General features: G+C 54.1%; 5 protein-coding genes across 5 annotated transcripts; 2 read left to right on the forward strand and 3 right to left on the reverse strand.

Moving 5' to 3' along the window:
- Positions 1 to 766: 766 nt before the first annotated feature.
- CkaCkLH20_04391 (archaeal flagellin n-terminal-like domain-containing protein) lies at positions 767 to 1,850 on the reverse strand (the record flags this gene model as incomplete). Its single annotated transcript, XM_038887110.1, has 5 exons — positions 767 to 909; positions 982 to 1,134; positions 1,197 to 1,494; positions 1,549 to 1,758; positions 1,818 to 1,850. 5 exons carry the CDS (start codon positions 1,848 to 1,850, stop codon positions 767 to 769), a joined length of 837 nt encoding a protein of 278 aa, XP_038747814.1.
- Positions 1,851 to 2,708: 858 nt separating this feature from the next.
- On the reverse strand, positions 2,709 to 3,981 carry CkaCkLH20_04392 (archaeal flagellin n-terminal-like domain-containing protein; the record flags this gene model as incomplete). The annotated part of the gene is made up of 4 exons (XM_038887111.1): positions 2,709 to 3,067; positions 3,125 to 3,280; positions 3,339 to 3,867; positions 3,952 to 3,981. 4 exons carry the CDS (start codon positions 3,979 to 3,981, stop codon positions 2,709 to 2,711), a joined length of 1,074 nt encoding a protein of 357 aa, XP_038747815.1.
- Positions 3,982 to 6,959: 2,978 nt separating this feature from the next.
- On the forward strand, positions 6,960 to 7,442 carry CkaCkLH20_04393 (uncharacterized protein; the record flags this gene model as incomplete). Its single annotated transcript, XM_038887112.1, has 1 exon — positions 6,960 to 7,442. One exon carries the CDS (start codon positions 6,960 to 6,962, stop codon positions 7,440 to 7,442), a length of 483 nt encoding a protein of 160 aa, XP_038747816.1.
- A 569-nt stretch (positions 7,443 to 8,011) lies between these two features.
- Positions 8,012 to 11,161, reverse strand: CkaCkLH20_04394 (spindle pole body; the record flags this gene model as incomplete). Its single annotated transcript, XM_038887113.1, has 4 exons — positions 8,012 to 8,520; positions 8,571 to 10,785; positions 10,841 to 11,019; positions 11,068 to 11,161. 4 exons carry the CDS (start codon positions 11,159 to 11,161, stop codon positions 8,012 to 8,014), a joined length of 2,997 nt encoding a protein of 998 aa, XP_038747817.1.
- Positions 11,162 to 13,689: 2,528 nt separating this feature from the next.
- CkaCkLH20_04395 (WD domain-containing protein) lies at positions 13,690 to 15,191 on the forward strand (the record flags this gene model as incomplete). Its single annotated transcript, XM_038887114.1, has 3 exons — positions 13,690 to 13,727; positions 13,784 to 13,949; positions 14,007 to 15,191. The coding sequence occupies 3 exons, from the start codon at positions 13,690 to 13,692 to the stop codon at positions 15,189 to 15,191; spliced, it is 1,389 nt and encodes a 462-aa protein (XP_038747818.1).
- Between the last annotated feature and the right edge of the window lie 661 nt (positions 15,192 to 15,852).

The following is a 15,852-nucleotide window of genomic DNA, read 5'->3' on the forward strand; positions in this document are numbered from 1 at the left end:
CGGTGGGGCGACCCGGAGCTGGACCCACCCCGATGCATGTTCCCCGATCGCTCCGGGTCTACTGCCGGCGACGCCCGGCATTTCTCTCGGCAGACGCCGATAGATCCACCAAAAAACATTGAGATTGAAGGGAGTGAAAGGGCGAAAGACCTTTGTTTGTGATTTAACACGCTTTTCTAACGTAGCTATTCTCCAATGACGCAAAATTAAAAAACATTGATTTATATTGACTCTATTGACCTGGTGATCGCGGTTTCTAGTGTTTGTACTTGTTGGTCTCGGTGGCATCTCTGTCTCCCAATGTCTGCCAAAAGTATTTTTGACCGACGAAGATGAAGACCGGTGACGAAACACTGGTGATGACGACGCTGGCGTCAATGATGCTGTGCCACCAGTAAGCACATTACCGGATCTGGAGAAGCAATTCTTTCCGCAAGAGTATGTTGAATGAATGAAGACAGTTTTTTAATGATCAATGGTAGTTTCAGTGGAAACCAAACCAAGGCAAACCTCAATCTGTATTATTATATATTTCTTTTAAGTGTGGATATCACTTCAGGCGTTTTATATACATTGTTCGATGTGGCACATAGCGAAACCATCCGGTAGCTAGGTGCCGACAGCCTGAGTTATGTTCTTGTAGCGAGCATCCAAGAAGCAAATATTCTACCTTCCAAACTCCAGTCCCGATGCTCAGAAAGGCAGGTACGGCTTGCCATCCGACTCATCTCCCACTCCGCAGTCGAAACACCCCGCAGCGTAGGTGCTAAGAGAAGGTCTTGTCCTGGTGATTGACTTCGACTGTGTCCACGGAGGATTCGCGCTTCGAGGAACGATCGACGAGGGGCTTCAGGCCTGGAAGAGCGACGACCGTGATGGCAAGGGTCATCTCGAGGATACTCATCGGGTCTATTGAGAGTTTGTCAGGCTCTGGCTAAATATTTTCAACTTCAAGATAGAAGACGATGATGAACAACTTACAGACGAGGTTTTCCTGTCCAGTTCCCATCTTCAAAGTGACGAAACGGACAATAGTGGTGAAGATCGTTAGGGTACCGAGGACGAAGGTAAGGGTCAAGCCCTTGGACCGCGGTAGAACGCCTTGGATCAGGAGGACGAGGGGAAGGACGTAAACTGTAGAAGTAACGGTCAGCAAATCAAAATAAACGAACATTCGTGTGAACTAGACGTCATACCAGCAAGGTAGCAGGCCAAGTTGAGCGTGAAGTTGAGGATAAACGGCTCAGGCGCGTAGAAGACGCTGCACGCGCCGTCCTCCTGAGACCACTGCACGGAAACGTCCTTGCCACAGAAAAAGGTGTCATCCCAAAGAATGGCCATGTACGAAAGGCAGACAAAGGCAGTGATGCCCCACAGAGCCTTACGCATGCCCGGGCTGGTGTCGGCGGGGAAGTAAGCCCAGTAGAAAGCCAACATGCTCATCTTCGGGAAACCCATTCCGACATCGTAGAAGTAGTTGGAGGCGAACGAAATCTTAGATCACAGTCAGTTGCGTACGAAATGATGAGTCGAGAGGGTCAATGGTACCTTAGACAGAGCAACAGACGGAGCCCAGTCGTCCATGACACCGAGTTGAAAAGTCAAGGTATCGCAGATGATGAGACCGAGAGCGTTGACAGCAGAGAGGATGAGGAGCCAGTCTGACACGGCCAACTTCTCGCGCAGACGGAAGAGGCGAGTGTAGACGCGAAGGGCGACAAACACGTAGGAAACCGCCAGCAGAATCCATTCGGATATCTTGTCAAGTTATCAGAAGAGCGGTTCAGCTGTACTGCGGGTTAGGCAAAGGAACTTACCATACAATCCTTTCCGTCGATGAAGTACGCCATGTTGACTGATGAGCGACTGAGCAGAACGTAGAACAGGTATGAGACACGATTAACGCTACTATCACGGAAAGAAAGCGGATGGGACTGCAAATCAATATAACAATGGGCGGCACGGAGGAAAATGTCTGCTCTCCGTGGAAGTCGGGCACATCCGTGGGGATGCCACGCATGGAGGATTGTCTATTGGACCGGGATCAATCCGATTCACTCTCGACTTGATGCATCAAGGACTCGGCCAGGCCAACGAAGCAGCAAGGAAACGGTGGAGACTGGGCGGGTTGAATCGACCGTTAGGACCGTTGCGGACAGTATCTCGCCAGCATCGACAAGCGAACCAGCGAGCCCGCAGCATCTGCACGAAAGAGCGCCACCAACTGGTGCATAAATCAGCCCAGGACCCTTTTTTATTTCTTATTCTTCCTTTTTGCCCCTCTCATGTGTCAGAACATGGTTGTTGGTTTCTAATGTCTGTCGGCCAACGGGTTGTGGTAACATTGCCCAATCTCGCCCATGCAGCCGCGCCGCAGATCCGCAGATACGCGGTCGAACCGACTCCAGATTAGGCATCGTCTCCCACTCCGGGCCGCTTCTTAATTGGCCGTTCGGTCCCGCTCCGTTCGGTCCGGCGGGCCCGGACGATTACCACATGTTATGGCTTCAAAAGTCTGGCACTTTTTCGTCGCATGTTGGCCCAGTGCATGTTGGTTCTGGTTCTCAAGTGTGTTGAATGGCCAGTCTGTTGAGTCCAGCTTTTGCAGTCTCCACTCATTCAAACAAATTATTTTGTACCCAGTACTTGCAGGCTTTTCTGCAAGTTGGAAATTCTCATCATGCCACCCAGAGCCCTTGAGTAACTAGCTAGTATCTAGGCCCTCCTTGATCTCCGTCCTCGCCTGCGTTCTCGCGCCGCTGATAGGTCACGCTCACGCGTTCCGACTTGTAAATCACATCCGATCGTTTGAGGGTGTTGAGTTCCACTTCGCTTCCAGATTCGTTCTCGGCAGCCACCCGCGTGGTTGCCATGTAAGGGTCCCTCCCCGATGAAAGTTTGAAGTGGCTGGACGGGGTTGGGTGCTTGCTGTACCCCAGCCCGGCGGAACCCGACTGGGCAGTTCCGTACTTCGAAGTACTGAGCCCGCGGCGATGGAGAAGTGACTTGAGTGCAGGCAGTGATACCACCAAGATTGCAGCCGTGACCTCGGTCATGGACAGCACGTCTGAGAGCTTGTCAGACTTGACATTCATGATTGAATTAGGGAGATGAAGAGACTCACAAACATTAGTCCACGCTTTGATGGACTCGACAGTGGCAAATCTTCCAACACTCGCCCCAATGGTGATGATGCCTGTGGAAAAGGTGGCAATGAGACCAACGATGTATCTTCTGCTCAGCTGTAGGCCATGAAGAAGAGGAAATGGGATAGCGAAGACTACGTGGGTGTTAGTGAAAGTGTCAACGAACCCATTCACATGAGCTAGGATACTGACTCAAAATGTCTGAAATGAAATTCAAAACCCAGTCGATGCGGAAAACATCTTTCGAATCGAACGTGCTACATGAGCCATCGATATCCCAGTTAACGGACACATTTGGTCCACACCAAAAAGTATCCAGAAAGCAGGTTGTGACGGCGAAAGTCACGGTGAGAGCGGTGACTCCATACAGCGTCTTTCGTAGTAGTGGCATTGTCTTCGGAATCAACTTGAAATAGAAGGCCAGCATGGCAAGCTTTGGGATGTAGATGCCGGTGTCGTAGAAGTAGTTGCCCGCAAAAGACACCTTCATCAGCCTGATCTGGTCCTCCAATGGCGGCTCTGGTGCCTCAGGGTCGTACTCGTCCATTCCGCCCAGGTTGTACGCCATAGTGTCGGTTGCGAAGAGGGCAATCGCATCGAACAGGGACAAGATGAGGATCCAATCGCTGATGGTAAGGTTCTGACGCTGTCGAAGAAGTCGAAGAGACAGTCGAGCGAGGACGAAGGCAATAGCTAGAGCCAAAAGCGCGCCCTCGATGGGCTGGCCCGTGTTGCTCGTTAGCAGGCAAACAATGTAGCAAACATGCAGATCGCCTGCTGCATGCTGCGGTTAGGGCTGACTCACCACAACGGCTTCCTTTGCGACGCCCGCCATGTTGTGCGGTGTTGGAGATGAAGGAGTGTCGGCGTCGTTTTCGGGACAGAATGGGATCAATCTCACATGCAATTCACTGAACAATGGGAAGTGGAAGAAAAGGTATATATGGATTAGAAGAAGCGAGCAAAAGCAAGTCCTCACATACTCTAGTCCATCAGAACCGACGCAGCCTCTAGCCACCCGGAAACGGAAGCCGAAAATCGTCAGCAGAACTACGGAGTTCCTGCAAAGTAGGCCTTTAGGCATCACACCAGCCGCATCTGAGTTTGTGAATGTCATTTACTGTCTCAGTCAAGTCGGTGCAGAAATGCAGGTACGGATACTTCTGTCCCGGGGACAACGCCGGCGTGCCTCCAAGCGAAGGGCATACAGGGACCGATGATGCAAGGAGGAGGCGATTGGCCATCCTTCCGTGATGAATGGTTCTCTGTACTTTGCAGAATGAGTGTTGAGATTGGGCCGACAGGCTTTTAGAGGTGAGATTAGTCAAGGTCGCGAAATGAAGATGAAGAATGGGCCGTGGTGAAGACGCCCATGGGGCAGCATCACGCAATGCCCCAACCGCACATGGGGTGATGGGCCCAAACCAGACTCAAAACACTGGGGCCGATGCAGATATGCCTCACAGACAATGCGAGTCCGGCTGGGATCTTGATGGGGTTTGCAGGGCGGAGGATTCGCCATTTTGGTATGATTCTTGCGAGCCTCAGTCTTTACTTGAGGGTACTTTTGAATTTTGATCACTGACTGGTATTGATTCTGCATGTCCAAGTTTCTACGCTTTTCTCTCCGAAGCAACAGTATTCTTGCTTCCGAAGCTGACCTCGCTTTCATTTCTGGAACTTCGCCATGTTTACCAACCATCATAGACTGCAATCTCTAGGGTATCATTGTAAAGTGTCATTGTGTCCATGAACGGGTGTTCGCTTAGAGCACCTCTGCTGGCAGGCTCTGGGAGGCATGCGATCTCGGCCGATTCGCCGATTTAGCGGCGGATGATGTGGGTTTGAAAACCTTGTCCTTGTCGTGGAATTCGACAAGGAACAAGTCGGATTGCCCGGCTGAAGAGAGAGCGAGTTGTCGGCAGTGTTGTAAGCGTCTTGTAAGCAGCCATCCGTGGATCCGTCCTGCCGTCTCACCGGGATCTGCACAGCACATCCAGAGTTGGACAACTTGGACGCAGTTAAATTGGCCAAGCCGTGCGGGATGGCGGCGGTTAAATGCGGGTCGAAGGCACGGACGAGAGGCTCCACTATAAGGCTCCAGGGGTGCAGGTTTTCATTTTTCGTATTGCTTTCTTTTTGGTTTCGTCGGTTACAAGAAGAGTGAAGCAGAAGAGGTCCTCGAGTCGACTGTGGGGGGCATGATAAGAGCCTGACATTGGCGGGAAAAGTCGTCCCTGGGCTGTTGTTGATCATCCATGTCGCCCTACCAGAACCCCTCAACTGGCAACAGAGCAACTAGGCATTCGCATAAGACTCAAACTTGAATACGTGGTTTCACACCTACGCAGTACCAGAGCAGCTCTGAGGATGTCCCGAGCAGCCAACATGCTTGATTACCTGTCCAAGTGCATAAGATGTGGAATCACCGTCTCCGCGGCCCGGCCGAACGTGAAGTCCGGCGACGGCCCCGGAGCCCACACCGTCTGGTGGCCTGTGCACCAGTATCCACTAAACAGAATCGAGACCGGGTTCGATCGGGGGTCCCGCCGATTCGAGCGGAGTGTTCCGGTTCCCCAATCATTGCCATTCATTGTGCAACCTGGCGTCGCCCTGTCTATGTACGATAAGATCGGGTTTGACATTGGAAATACCGGGTTCAAGCCTTTGTAGAGCATTGCTTCGGTGCGGTTAACGGCCGAAAACAAGATAGTGTGGTAGACAGTTTGCTCCAAGCACACGTGCAAGTTCTCACCGCCGAATATAATGATCAATTCATGATGTAAAGAAAGAGCTCAGTGAGTAAAATGCTGTTAGTGGCAAGACGGGCAGATGTAGGCGGTCGCTGAATGCCTAAAAGAGAAGGGGAACGGAGGGCGTCAGGTTCAAGACCAGTAGACGACGAATATTCAAGCCAGGTGAAACGCTGTTGATGATATATAAGGCAATGTAAAGAAGATACAACAAGTAAGCCTCTTTGCTACTTCATGCCGTAGATTTCAAATCTATAGCTATTACTATCGTAGTTGCTTTCTTCACTCGTGGAGAGCTTCTGTTTGTTTGGACGTAGGCGCACAAAAGCCATGTCTAGCTAGCAGTGAGATAAACCCCTTCAATGCGACGAGATCAGAATGAGATCTAATCTAGCCCAGATCTACAGTAAACGCCAATGCTACCCAACAACACAGACTACATATCCGGCCAAGTAAACGCAACGACATCCGAAGTCCATCCGACGCGATAGCAACTGCCCTCTTGTTAACCTCAAGACGAGTAATTCATCAACTCACCAAGCCTACATTAGACCATGAAGGAACCCAAGCAATCCCATCTCCCGAAAACCCGACCTCTCGGATGGGATCGCCCTCACACCCACCTCCCCCTCAAACCTTCCATCACGGCCCCCAAGAAAAAGCTTGTCCCTTTACCAAGTTGGTCTCATCTCTGGTAATGACCTCACCAAACCACCAGGGTGAACCCCTTTTCGCCCGAGCTTCCCCTCACCATAAGCTTTCCCGACTATCCAAAAGGTGCTCTGGCCAGAATGAGAGCATGGACAGACAGGTAAGCTCTGGTAGCTCGCACACGAGCTTTGGCTTCAGTTTTTCCCTCCCTTCCCCGCCCATTCCCATCTCCCGATCCATGGAATCACGGAGAAAGCTTCTACTCAAAGTATAAGGAGCTTTCTGTGTCGCCCCCTCCTCACACAGCTCTCTCGACATCCTCTGACTGCTCTTCCAAATCTTACTGATTTCCTCAATATCGAACCCCGAAACAACCCTCAGCAACAAATGCACAACAACAAATGACAAAATGGCACCGATAAGGTCTCTCCTCATCAACCTGGTCATCTTCTGCATGGGCGCTTTTGCCCTCGCCATACCGGTCCCGGTCCCGATCCCCAAAGACAACAAAATGATCACCGAGCCCGTCGACCTGGGCCGCAAGACGGGCAAGATCGGCGTCGACAACGTCGACCTCAGCAGACTCCGCGTCGACCCCGTCAAGGTCGAGCTCCACAACCGGGAAGAGAATGTCGAGGGGTCGCCGGTTATGGAGCACGAGATCATGAGGCCGTCTCCGTATTTCCAGGAGCCCGCCGCCGAGCAACGCGACCCGGTCGTTGAAAAGAGAGACATGCCGCACCTCGTCGACATGATGGCGAGGAGCGAGCAAGAAGCGCAAGAGGCCCAGGCGCATGCGGAGGCGGAGGAGGACGGGGCACCGGGTGTGAAGTACATCCCCCGCTGGCGACCCGAGTACAATGCCGGGTATCATTGGCTGGAAGGGGCCTGATCTGTCTTGCAGTTAACGCCGCACGACTCGAGCGAGCGAGCGATGTGACCGAACGGATGTCGAAATCGTTGGAATCGATCGAGGAACAAGCAGGCACCGGGGAGTAATGTCGTCGAGAAGTGTTGAAGAAGGCCCGCAATTGGCTTGCTTACGGAGACCGATAATTAAGATGGTGACCAGAGACGAGGGAATTGCGAGAAAAGCGTCAGGTGGGAGGGGTCGACTGGGTTCCAGAATGGACATTGCGATCCTACGAAGAAATGAGTAGTTGGAATGAGATACCACATGTTTCAAGCACCATATGAACTACCATCAACGTGACTGCTGTCCACTTTTTGATCGTTATCTTCATGAATTAAAAGTACACTCGCGCCCTGGGGGCTATACAGACGAGGTCGACAAGGAACTGAAAATCCATAACTCATACAGACAAAAACATGTCTGCTCCCAATTGCAGGCCGGACTGAGGTATGGGTATGCATCCGACGCCAATGATATGCAACTTAGAACAACCAACGGGACCTCCCGACCGTGACCATCATGACACCCCGACCCATCCACCTTCATTTTCACGTGATATCCGACAGAACCTCCGATGCGGGGTTCGTGGCCAGCTCAAGGGCGAGCGAATCCTTGTTTCGCCTGCCAGATGTTAGTGACTGTGAAGAGGAGAGAGGCAATGGAAGACTGACCTTCATCTGTTCGATCCTGGCTTTGAGCTGGCTAGTTACTTCAGCGGCACGCTTCCAGCTCTCCACGCCATTGCTTCCTGAACTGTGACCGCCGCCGGTGGTGGCGGCGCTGCCTGAGTACTGTGGCGGGGGAGGTGGCAGTTCATCAACGGGTGTTGCACCGGAGCTGCGATAGCCTCTGGCCGGGCTGCCACGACCAGACGAGGCGCTGCCGGTGTACCTGAGTTCGGGACTGAGCGCCTTTGAGCGAGGATAGTGGTGGTCTCCGTTCTCCTTCTCCTCAGACAGGTTGCTGGCGTAACTAACGCGGTTATGTCTGGAAGAGGAAGTGCCATACGAGTTGTCGCGGTAGATGCCTACATCGTCGTGCGTAGGAGAGGCAACGCCTGTATGATGTTAGCGCCTGGGCGGGATGATGCAAAGAACATGGTCTTACCTGGGCTGACCATTCCTTGTCTAGAGTTGAGACCTTCGGCATGGTTGAGCGCTCTCTTGAGTCTATCAAGCTCACGTCTCAAACGATCATTAGTCTGTTCAGCCGCTTCGGCGTCGCTTCTTGCGCGGACAAGCTGCGTCTCCTTGGCCTTGATGCTGAGAACGTCACGGGTGTGGTCCTCAATGAGGCTGGCATTTTGGTTCTTGAGCTCTTGAATCTCGGACATGTACTTGCTCCTCTCATGTCTCATCTCGTCGACTTGGCGGGTGAGACGCTCATTCGATGCTCGCAGCTCCTCAAGTTCGGCCTGCTCCATTGCGGTAAGGCCACTTGATGGCGGGGGGGAAGCGGGGGGCATTTGAACGGGAGCAGCGGGTTTGGCAAGGGAGCGTCCGGCCAGGCCGCCGCGACCCAGGCCAAGGCGGGGCTGAGGCGGAGGAGGGGCAGGTTCGTCATCTTCGGGCATGACGGGGCGGCGAGGGGAGGCAGCAGCCGGGGCGGCAGCTGGTGCACCGAGTGGTCGCTTGGACTTGAGTCCCGCAAGGCCGGATGGTTTCGGCATGCCGAGCTTACCAGCAGCGGGCTTCGGGCGAGAAGTGGCTTGGGGAGAGAGGGGCTCGGGGTCGGCGGGAGGAGTCGCGCTGGCTGTAGTAGGGGGCATCACAGGTCTCTTTACGCCGGCCGGTTTCTTGCCTCCAAGAACCTTTTTAGGCGGAGGTGCCTTTGCTGCTGGCGGGGGCGGCTTGGGCTTCTCCTTGGCCTTGACCTCGGCCGTATCATAGAACTCCTTGATCTTGGTCTTGCGAATATCGTCGAGGCCCTCCATGTACGGGTTCATGGCTCGTTCGCCGATGATCTTCATAACGGTTCCCAGAATTTCGGCACCTCCTGAACGCAGGCCTTCGCTGGACTCGGCCAATAGCTTCTTGCCAAATTCGACGATGGAGGCGATTTCGGGCTTGCTGGGAACATCGCGGGTGGTTCTGAGACAGCGAATCAGGAACTTCATGGTGCCTTCCTTCACCTGAGGGTTCTTGTGGACGAGGAAGGCTGTGATGTCCTCCAGACACTCGGTCAGGCTCGTAGCCTGGAAGACTTGGTCCAACGCAGCACCAAGGGCATCCTGTACCGTCGCCTTCTTCTCCTTCAAGCGCTCCATGATGGGCTGCATGACGACAGTGCGGTACTTGCCGTAGCCTTTCCTCAACCCCTTGGCAAGGACCTCGATACACTGGGCAGCCTGGGTAACGACTGCGACGTTGGCATCCTTCATGGACTTGGCAAGACCGCGGTTGATTTCGTTGAAGTCGCCGTCCTTGATCCTGGGGACGTTGATGGCCGCATACAGGGCCTCGAGAGCCTCCTTTCTCTCCTTCCACTTTGACGAGGCCAGAGCTTCAGAGAAGTTGGCAGGAATCTTGCTGAAGACGTCTTGTGGTTCCGCCAGATCATAAGCGTCCATCTCGGCGGGCTCTTCCGCGTAATCACCACCCTCTTCCTCCTCTCCCTCGGCCCCCGGAGGCGGCGCGCGGGCCATGGCGGCCTGTTGTGAGCGCAAGAAGCGTTCTTGCTTGGGGGCAGGTTCGGACTTGATCTTCTCGAATTGGGCCTCGAGGTCGGTCTGCTGTGTCGGTTTGAGGTCGCCCCAAAACATGGGCTTCATGGCTTCGCGCAGCCACCGGTAGAACTCGACGGCGAGGTTTGTCGCGCCGGCACGAACATTCTTGTCGGCGTGGCCAAAGGCCTTCGGGAGGACCTTGAGGACGGGCTTGGGGTCGACCGTCTTGCAGCCATAGTTGTGGTAGATGGCAGTCAGGGCGTTGAGGGCCGCTGCGACAACTTTCGGTTGCTTGTTGGAGAGCGCGGGGATTATTTCCTCAATGACGGGAGCGGAGACGTCGAGCTCGACGAGCAGCAGGAGGGCTTCTAGTGACGAGTCCTTGGCGGCGGCACGTGTGGATGGCAGGCCTTTTTCGCAAATGGGACCGATTGTGACTCCGCGCGTCCTCGTGGAGTGTTCCTTGCCGCCGAACTTGAGAAAGGCGCAGTATGCGGCGAGACCTTCTTGCTGAGCGGCGACGTTTGAGTCTGCGACAGCGCCCTTCCACAGGCCCGAGTCGGAGAGGAACGGTCTGAAGGCATTGTCGTGTTCGTCGGCGGTGGCGGCGAAGGCCTTGGCGGCGTCTTCGTAGGCCTGCTTGCGAACTTTCCAAACCTGGAGCGCGTCAGCAACTATGGCGCAAAGCGACGAGGCGCGCGTATGGTCCTACCTTGTGGACAAATCTGTCCGAGAGGGGGAGGGAGCTAAAGTCCTCCTCTTCAGCCATCGGAACGGAGGGCTGTTGGCAGGGCTGTAAGGGTCGTCGATGAGATGTTGTAGGGAGAGGCGGGGGGCTCGGATCGAGGAGAGGGTTCTCCTTGTCGTGGAGATGTGATTTTCCGAGGCTGGCTACTCTTCTGATTAGCTTGGATAGGGAACGGGTATGTTTAATTCGACGATTCATGTTGCAAACGGTACCGGGCAGGAGGGCGGCATGCAGATGGCCGGCGGCGGCAACGGTAGGAGTGTCTGATGTGGAGGGGAGAGGCATGACTTACAATATGGCAGTCAAACCGGAGCTGGGCCAGATCAAGATCAGGTGGTGAGGTTGTCGCGGCAGCAAGAGAATTGCCGGGGTCGTCGAGTCAATGGAGGGGTATGTTTGGAAGCAAGGTACTGAAAGGTACAGAGCAAAGCAAGTAGATTGCTGTTGGAGATGCTCCTGTCTGCAGAGGAGCGGGCAGCAGCAGTGACTGCAGAAGTGACAATAGCAAGAGTAGGTGGAGGAGGGTAAGGTGAGGTATGGAAAACAGACGGGACGGTATGTGCGATTGGCAAAAAGGTATGTGCGGGATGTTCGCGGAGAAACAAAGGGTCAAAGATGCAGCTAAAAGAGGTCCAGAGCTAAAAGCAGCTCCCGTTCTCCCGAGACGAGGCGGGCGCGGACTGTTGCAGTTGCAATGCAGGTGAAGGTGCAAAAATCGACGTCAGTCCAATGCGGCTGCGGCTGTCAGGTCTGTGAGGGAATGGGCAGGATAGAATCCAATTGTGTGGAATGTGCCGGGGGGTAGGTAAGGTGCTGTTTTCTTTTGTTTTTCTCTGAGGCACTGGGGAATTTTTGGTTGTCGGGACAAGGAAAGAAGGGACCCAACCCAGGCCACCCACCTGCTTTGTGTCTGCACCTGTGTTCTTGGTGCTTGGATGGGGTTCACATCACAGCGCCCAGGCCACTGAGAAGCCTGAGCCTGGGAGCTGCACCGGGCAGTCACAGGTGTGAGGTGGGCAGCATTGGGCATGGTCGGTGCAGTGGGTCTTAGCCGGGCATAATCGAGGTTTCATTGGCTGATTTGCTGCAGTGTGGGGTAAGCCTAGATGGGTCATGGTTGGGCATGATTGGGTCCTGCTTGGAAGAGTAAACAAGATCACATGATAGAGATATCTGCCAATAGATAGCTGTTGATAACATGAGTGGATGCCCTTGACCTCTCACCTCACCTTGGGCCTCACCTTGAACCCTTTTTTGGCAGTAGTTCTCAGGACGTGTCCAGCCCAAACCATGGCTGGGCTAGCCCTGACGTCGAATATTAATTAATTCTTTCCTTTTACTCCGTACACTATCTGCAAATACTCGATGCCCGCTCATTCTTGCATTAATGGCCGTTGTAAGCCTCCTTTTGATATCCACTCTCAACGTAATAAATCATGGCATAAGAGAGTGACCTCAGAGCTGTGGCTGAGTGACAATTGTCGACCACACTACCTTACCTCCAATATTGGTGCCGTCTCATTTCGCAGTGTTGAGCCAAACGTGCAACTATTCTGAGATGAAGGTGCCGGAATCTGTACTACGCCGATAGCTGCAGCTGTCTGTTGATGCATCCATTGGCAATGTCCAATCAGCGGCTATTACAGTAAACCATTGCTACAGAAACAGCTATCCGAGTGATGTCACACCAGATCCCGCTGGCAAGACCTGTTGATTGAGCACCTCACTCGAATTCCAGTTTGGATCCAATCTTTTCGGCCGCCAATCTGATGGAAGCCACACTCCCGTCCCGTCACAGGTTCTTCAATCTCCAGGCTCCGGCTTGAAGACTTTGGAGCCACATTCCCCCTCCTCCAATGAGGCTCACATGGAAATTTCCCCAGGGCCCCTGTGGAGGGGTCCGTCTCTTTGTTTGGGGTCACCGCTCTGCCATCTGCCGACATTACTTACTGCATTACTGCCCGCCACTGCGTACCACTTCTCGCCGGGCCGTCAGACCGCGACACCGCGACCAGCACCACCCAACACATGCACCTGCCGCAGTGGAGGGCTCCTCCAACTTTCTTCAAGCATCGGAAAGCACATGAAACATTCCATTTCGCCGCCCACCTCCAGTATCCGGGCCGTAGTGCGAATACCTTACCTACCTTACCTCTGGGCTGTCTCCGTCACATTATCACCCCTCGTTTCTGGAGTTCCATTGCATCGTCACCCCCAAATGCGATAGAAAGACACGACGCCAGAGAGACAGACATGCTTCCCACCGCCTGGGCACCCAACCCCTAACAATATACCTTCCATCTGGTCTATCTACCTTACCTACCTGGTAGTAGCACTGTCACCCAACCCAATAAGACCAGCTCAACATCCCTGAACCGTCACCGACTCGTCCTCGTCTCCGTCTCCGCCGACACCGCCTTTCAACTTTAAACTGCCACTTGGCCCGGTCGGCCCCGACCTCCCCTCTGCCTTTTTCGCTGCAGCAAAATTCCCCGACCGACGCGGCGAGGCTGTCATTCTCAAGACTACCCCCGGGACTGTCTGGCCCATCAATCGACAGCAGCCTTGCAGATTTTGCCCTGTCGCCTGCTACCCGGTCTCAGTCGCGCATCACCCTCGCATCGCAGGTTGCCGCGACACCGCCGGACGAAGCCCCGAGCACCATTTCTGCCTGCCTTACCAAACGACAATTGATCCGACTCGACTCGCTGCCGCCTGTCGTCTGCCATTGTGCGCGTCGCTGCAGCTTCGCGACTATCTAAACAAATCTCCGGCTTCTCTGTTGATTCTCCTTCCTCGACCAAGACACCGCCATGAGCCAAATCTTGACCTCCCGGCAGGCTGAAGAGCTGTTCGTACCGTCCTCCTCACCAACAAACTGGACACATACTTACCAGAGTCAAATAGGCACAAGGCCATTATCGCGTACCTCTCCTCAAGCAACCTCCCGAATGCCGCCAACGCCCTGAGGGAGGAGCTGCAGATCGGCGAGGCCTTCGACGCCGCAACTTCCAAGAAATACGAGGGTCTCCTGGAGAAGAAATGGACCAGTGTCGTGAGGCTACAAAAAAAGGTGCGCACCTGTCGTTTGCCTCGATTCCCTACGGTGACCCGACTGACTTGGGCCTAGATAATGGAACTAGAGTCCCGAACTGCCTCCTTGCAATCAGAAATCGACAACGCGACGCCGACCTCTCTGTCTCGACGAAATCAAGATCCTGCCAGCTGGCTTCCACGTTCTCCTGCTCGACACACCCTCCAATCCCACCGAGACCCCATCACTTGCGTCGCCTTCCATCCCGTCTTCTCGTCTCTGGCGTCGGGGTCGGAAGACTACACCATCAAAATCTGGGACTGGGAACTGGGCGAGCTGGAGAGAACTATCAAGGGTCATACCAAAGCCGTGCTGGATGTCGATTTTGGAGGTCCCCGGGGTGCCACGTTGCTGGCTTCTTGTTCCAGCGACTTGACGATTAAGCTTTGGGACCCTTCAGACGAGTACAAAAACATCCGAACGTTGCCCGGGCATGATCATAGTGTCAGTGCGGTCAGGTTTATTCCATCGGGAGCTGCAGGCGCTGGGAGCTCAGGAAATCTCCTCGTTTCCGCCAGTCGCGACAAAACGCTGCGCATCTGGGACGTTTCCACCGGGTACTGCGTCAAGACACTAAGGGGACACGCCGATTGGGTTCGCGATGTTTGCCCTTCGCCCGACGGGCGTTTCCTCCTCTCGGCCGGGAACGATCAAACTGGACGTCTCTGGGATATCAGCGCTGCCAATCCCGAGGTGAAGCTGATGCTCGTCGGTCACGAGCACGTCGTCGAATGTTGCACGCTCGCACCACCTGCCGCTTACTCCCACCTGGCTACTCTCGCGGGCCTGAAGAAGCCACCACCGGCGACCAGCTCGGCCGAATTTATGGCGACAGGCAGTCGAGACAAGGCCATTCGTCTCTGGGACGCCAGAGGGAATTGCATCAAGACACTGACTGGCCACGACAACTGGGTACGCGCTCTCGTGTTCCACCCCGGCGGCAAATACCTCCTCAGTGTATCCGACGATAAGACATTACGATGCTGGGATCTCGCACAGGAAGGCAAGTGCGTCAAGGTACTTGACGACGTACATGGGCACTTTGTCTCATGCTTGCGATGGGCGCCAGGTATTGTCCGCGAGGCGGTCACCAACGGTGATGGACAGAACGGCGCCAACGGAACCCCGAGCAAGACGGCGGCAAAGCCAGCAGAAGTATCAATCCGATGTGTTATTGCGACAGGCAGTGTCGATCTGAACGTCCGCATTTTCGCCAACTGAAGCGCGGCCGACCAAGCACAGAGTACTTCAGGAAAGAGACCAGCAAGACGTCCTGCGTCGCGGTTAGAGATGCAGGATGTCAACCCGTCATACCTTACCTACAATGACGGGCAGTAAATTTGAAGGCGTAACGATTCACACGAGGCAATGGGCATACGGAGGCAGGCGTAAAGGGGTCAAAAGTACGGCGTACCATCTACCGATTACGTGGGCCTTCGCTGATGACATAGATTTTAGGGGAGCTTGTACATAATCGAATAGATACCCGCAACATGTCCTCGCTGGGCTTTCAATTCTGGTTGCAGTCCGTCATGGCGACAGCCATCATGCATATGATGTGAGGTCAATCCAAGCTGAGGGCTCTATGATTGTGTTTTGATTTCGCCCGATCAAATTTGCGACGGTCGAAGTGGCGTCGCCGAGCAACGACGCCAAGCCTATTCTTCAGTCTTCACAACTTTCCCGACTCTGTGAGTCGACGCATACAGGATCTGGCGGCAGGCATTGTACTTCAATGTAGGATTTTTAAGAAAACCGAGACGGCCGAGAAGACAAGCTCCAACAACAAGCGAAATAAGTTTCTACCGTGATATGAAAAGGGTATCCTAGGCGCCTCGCGTAATAATCATACTCATCGACGCATCGCAATGCTCCTCGCTTT

Source organism: Colletotrichum karsti, assembly GCF_011947395.1.
Source record: "Colletotrichum karsti strain CkLH20 chromosome Unknown Scaffold11, whole genome shotgun sequence".
NCBI classification, from domain to species: Eukaryota; Fungi; Ascomycota; class Sordariomycetes; order Glomerellales; family Glomerellaceae; genus Colletotrichum; species Colletotrichum karsti.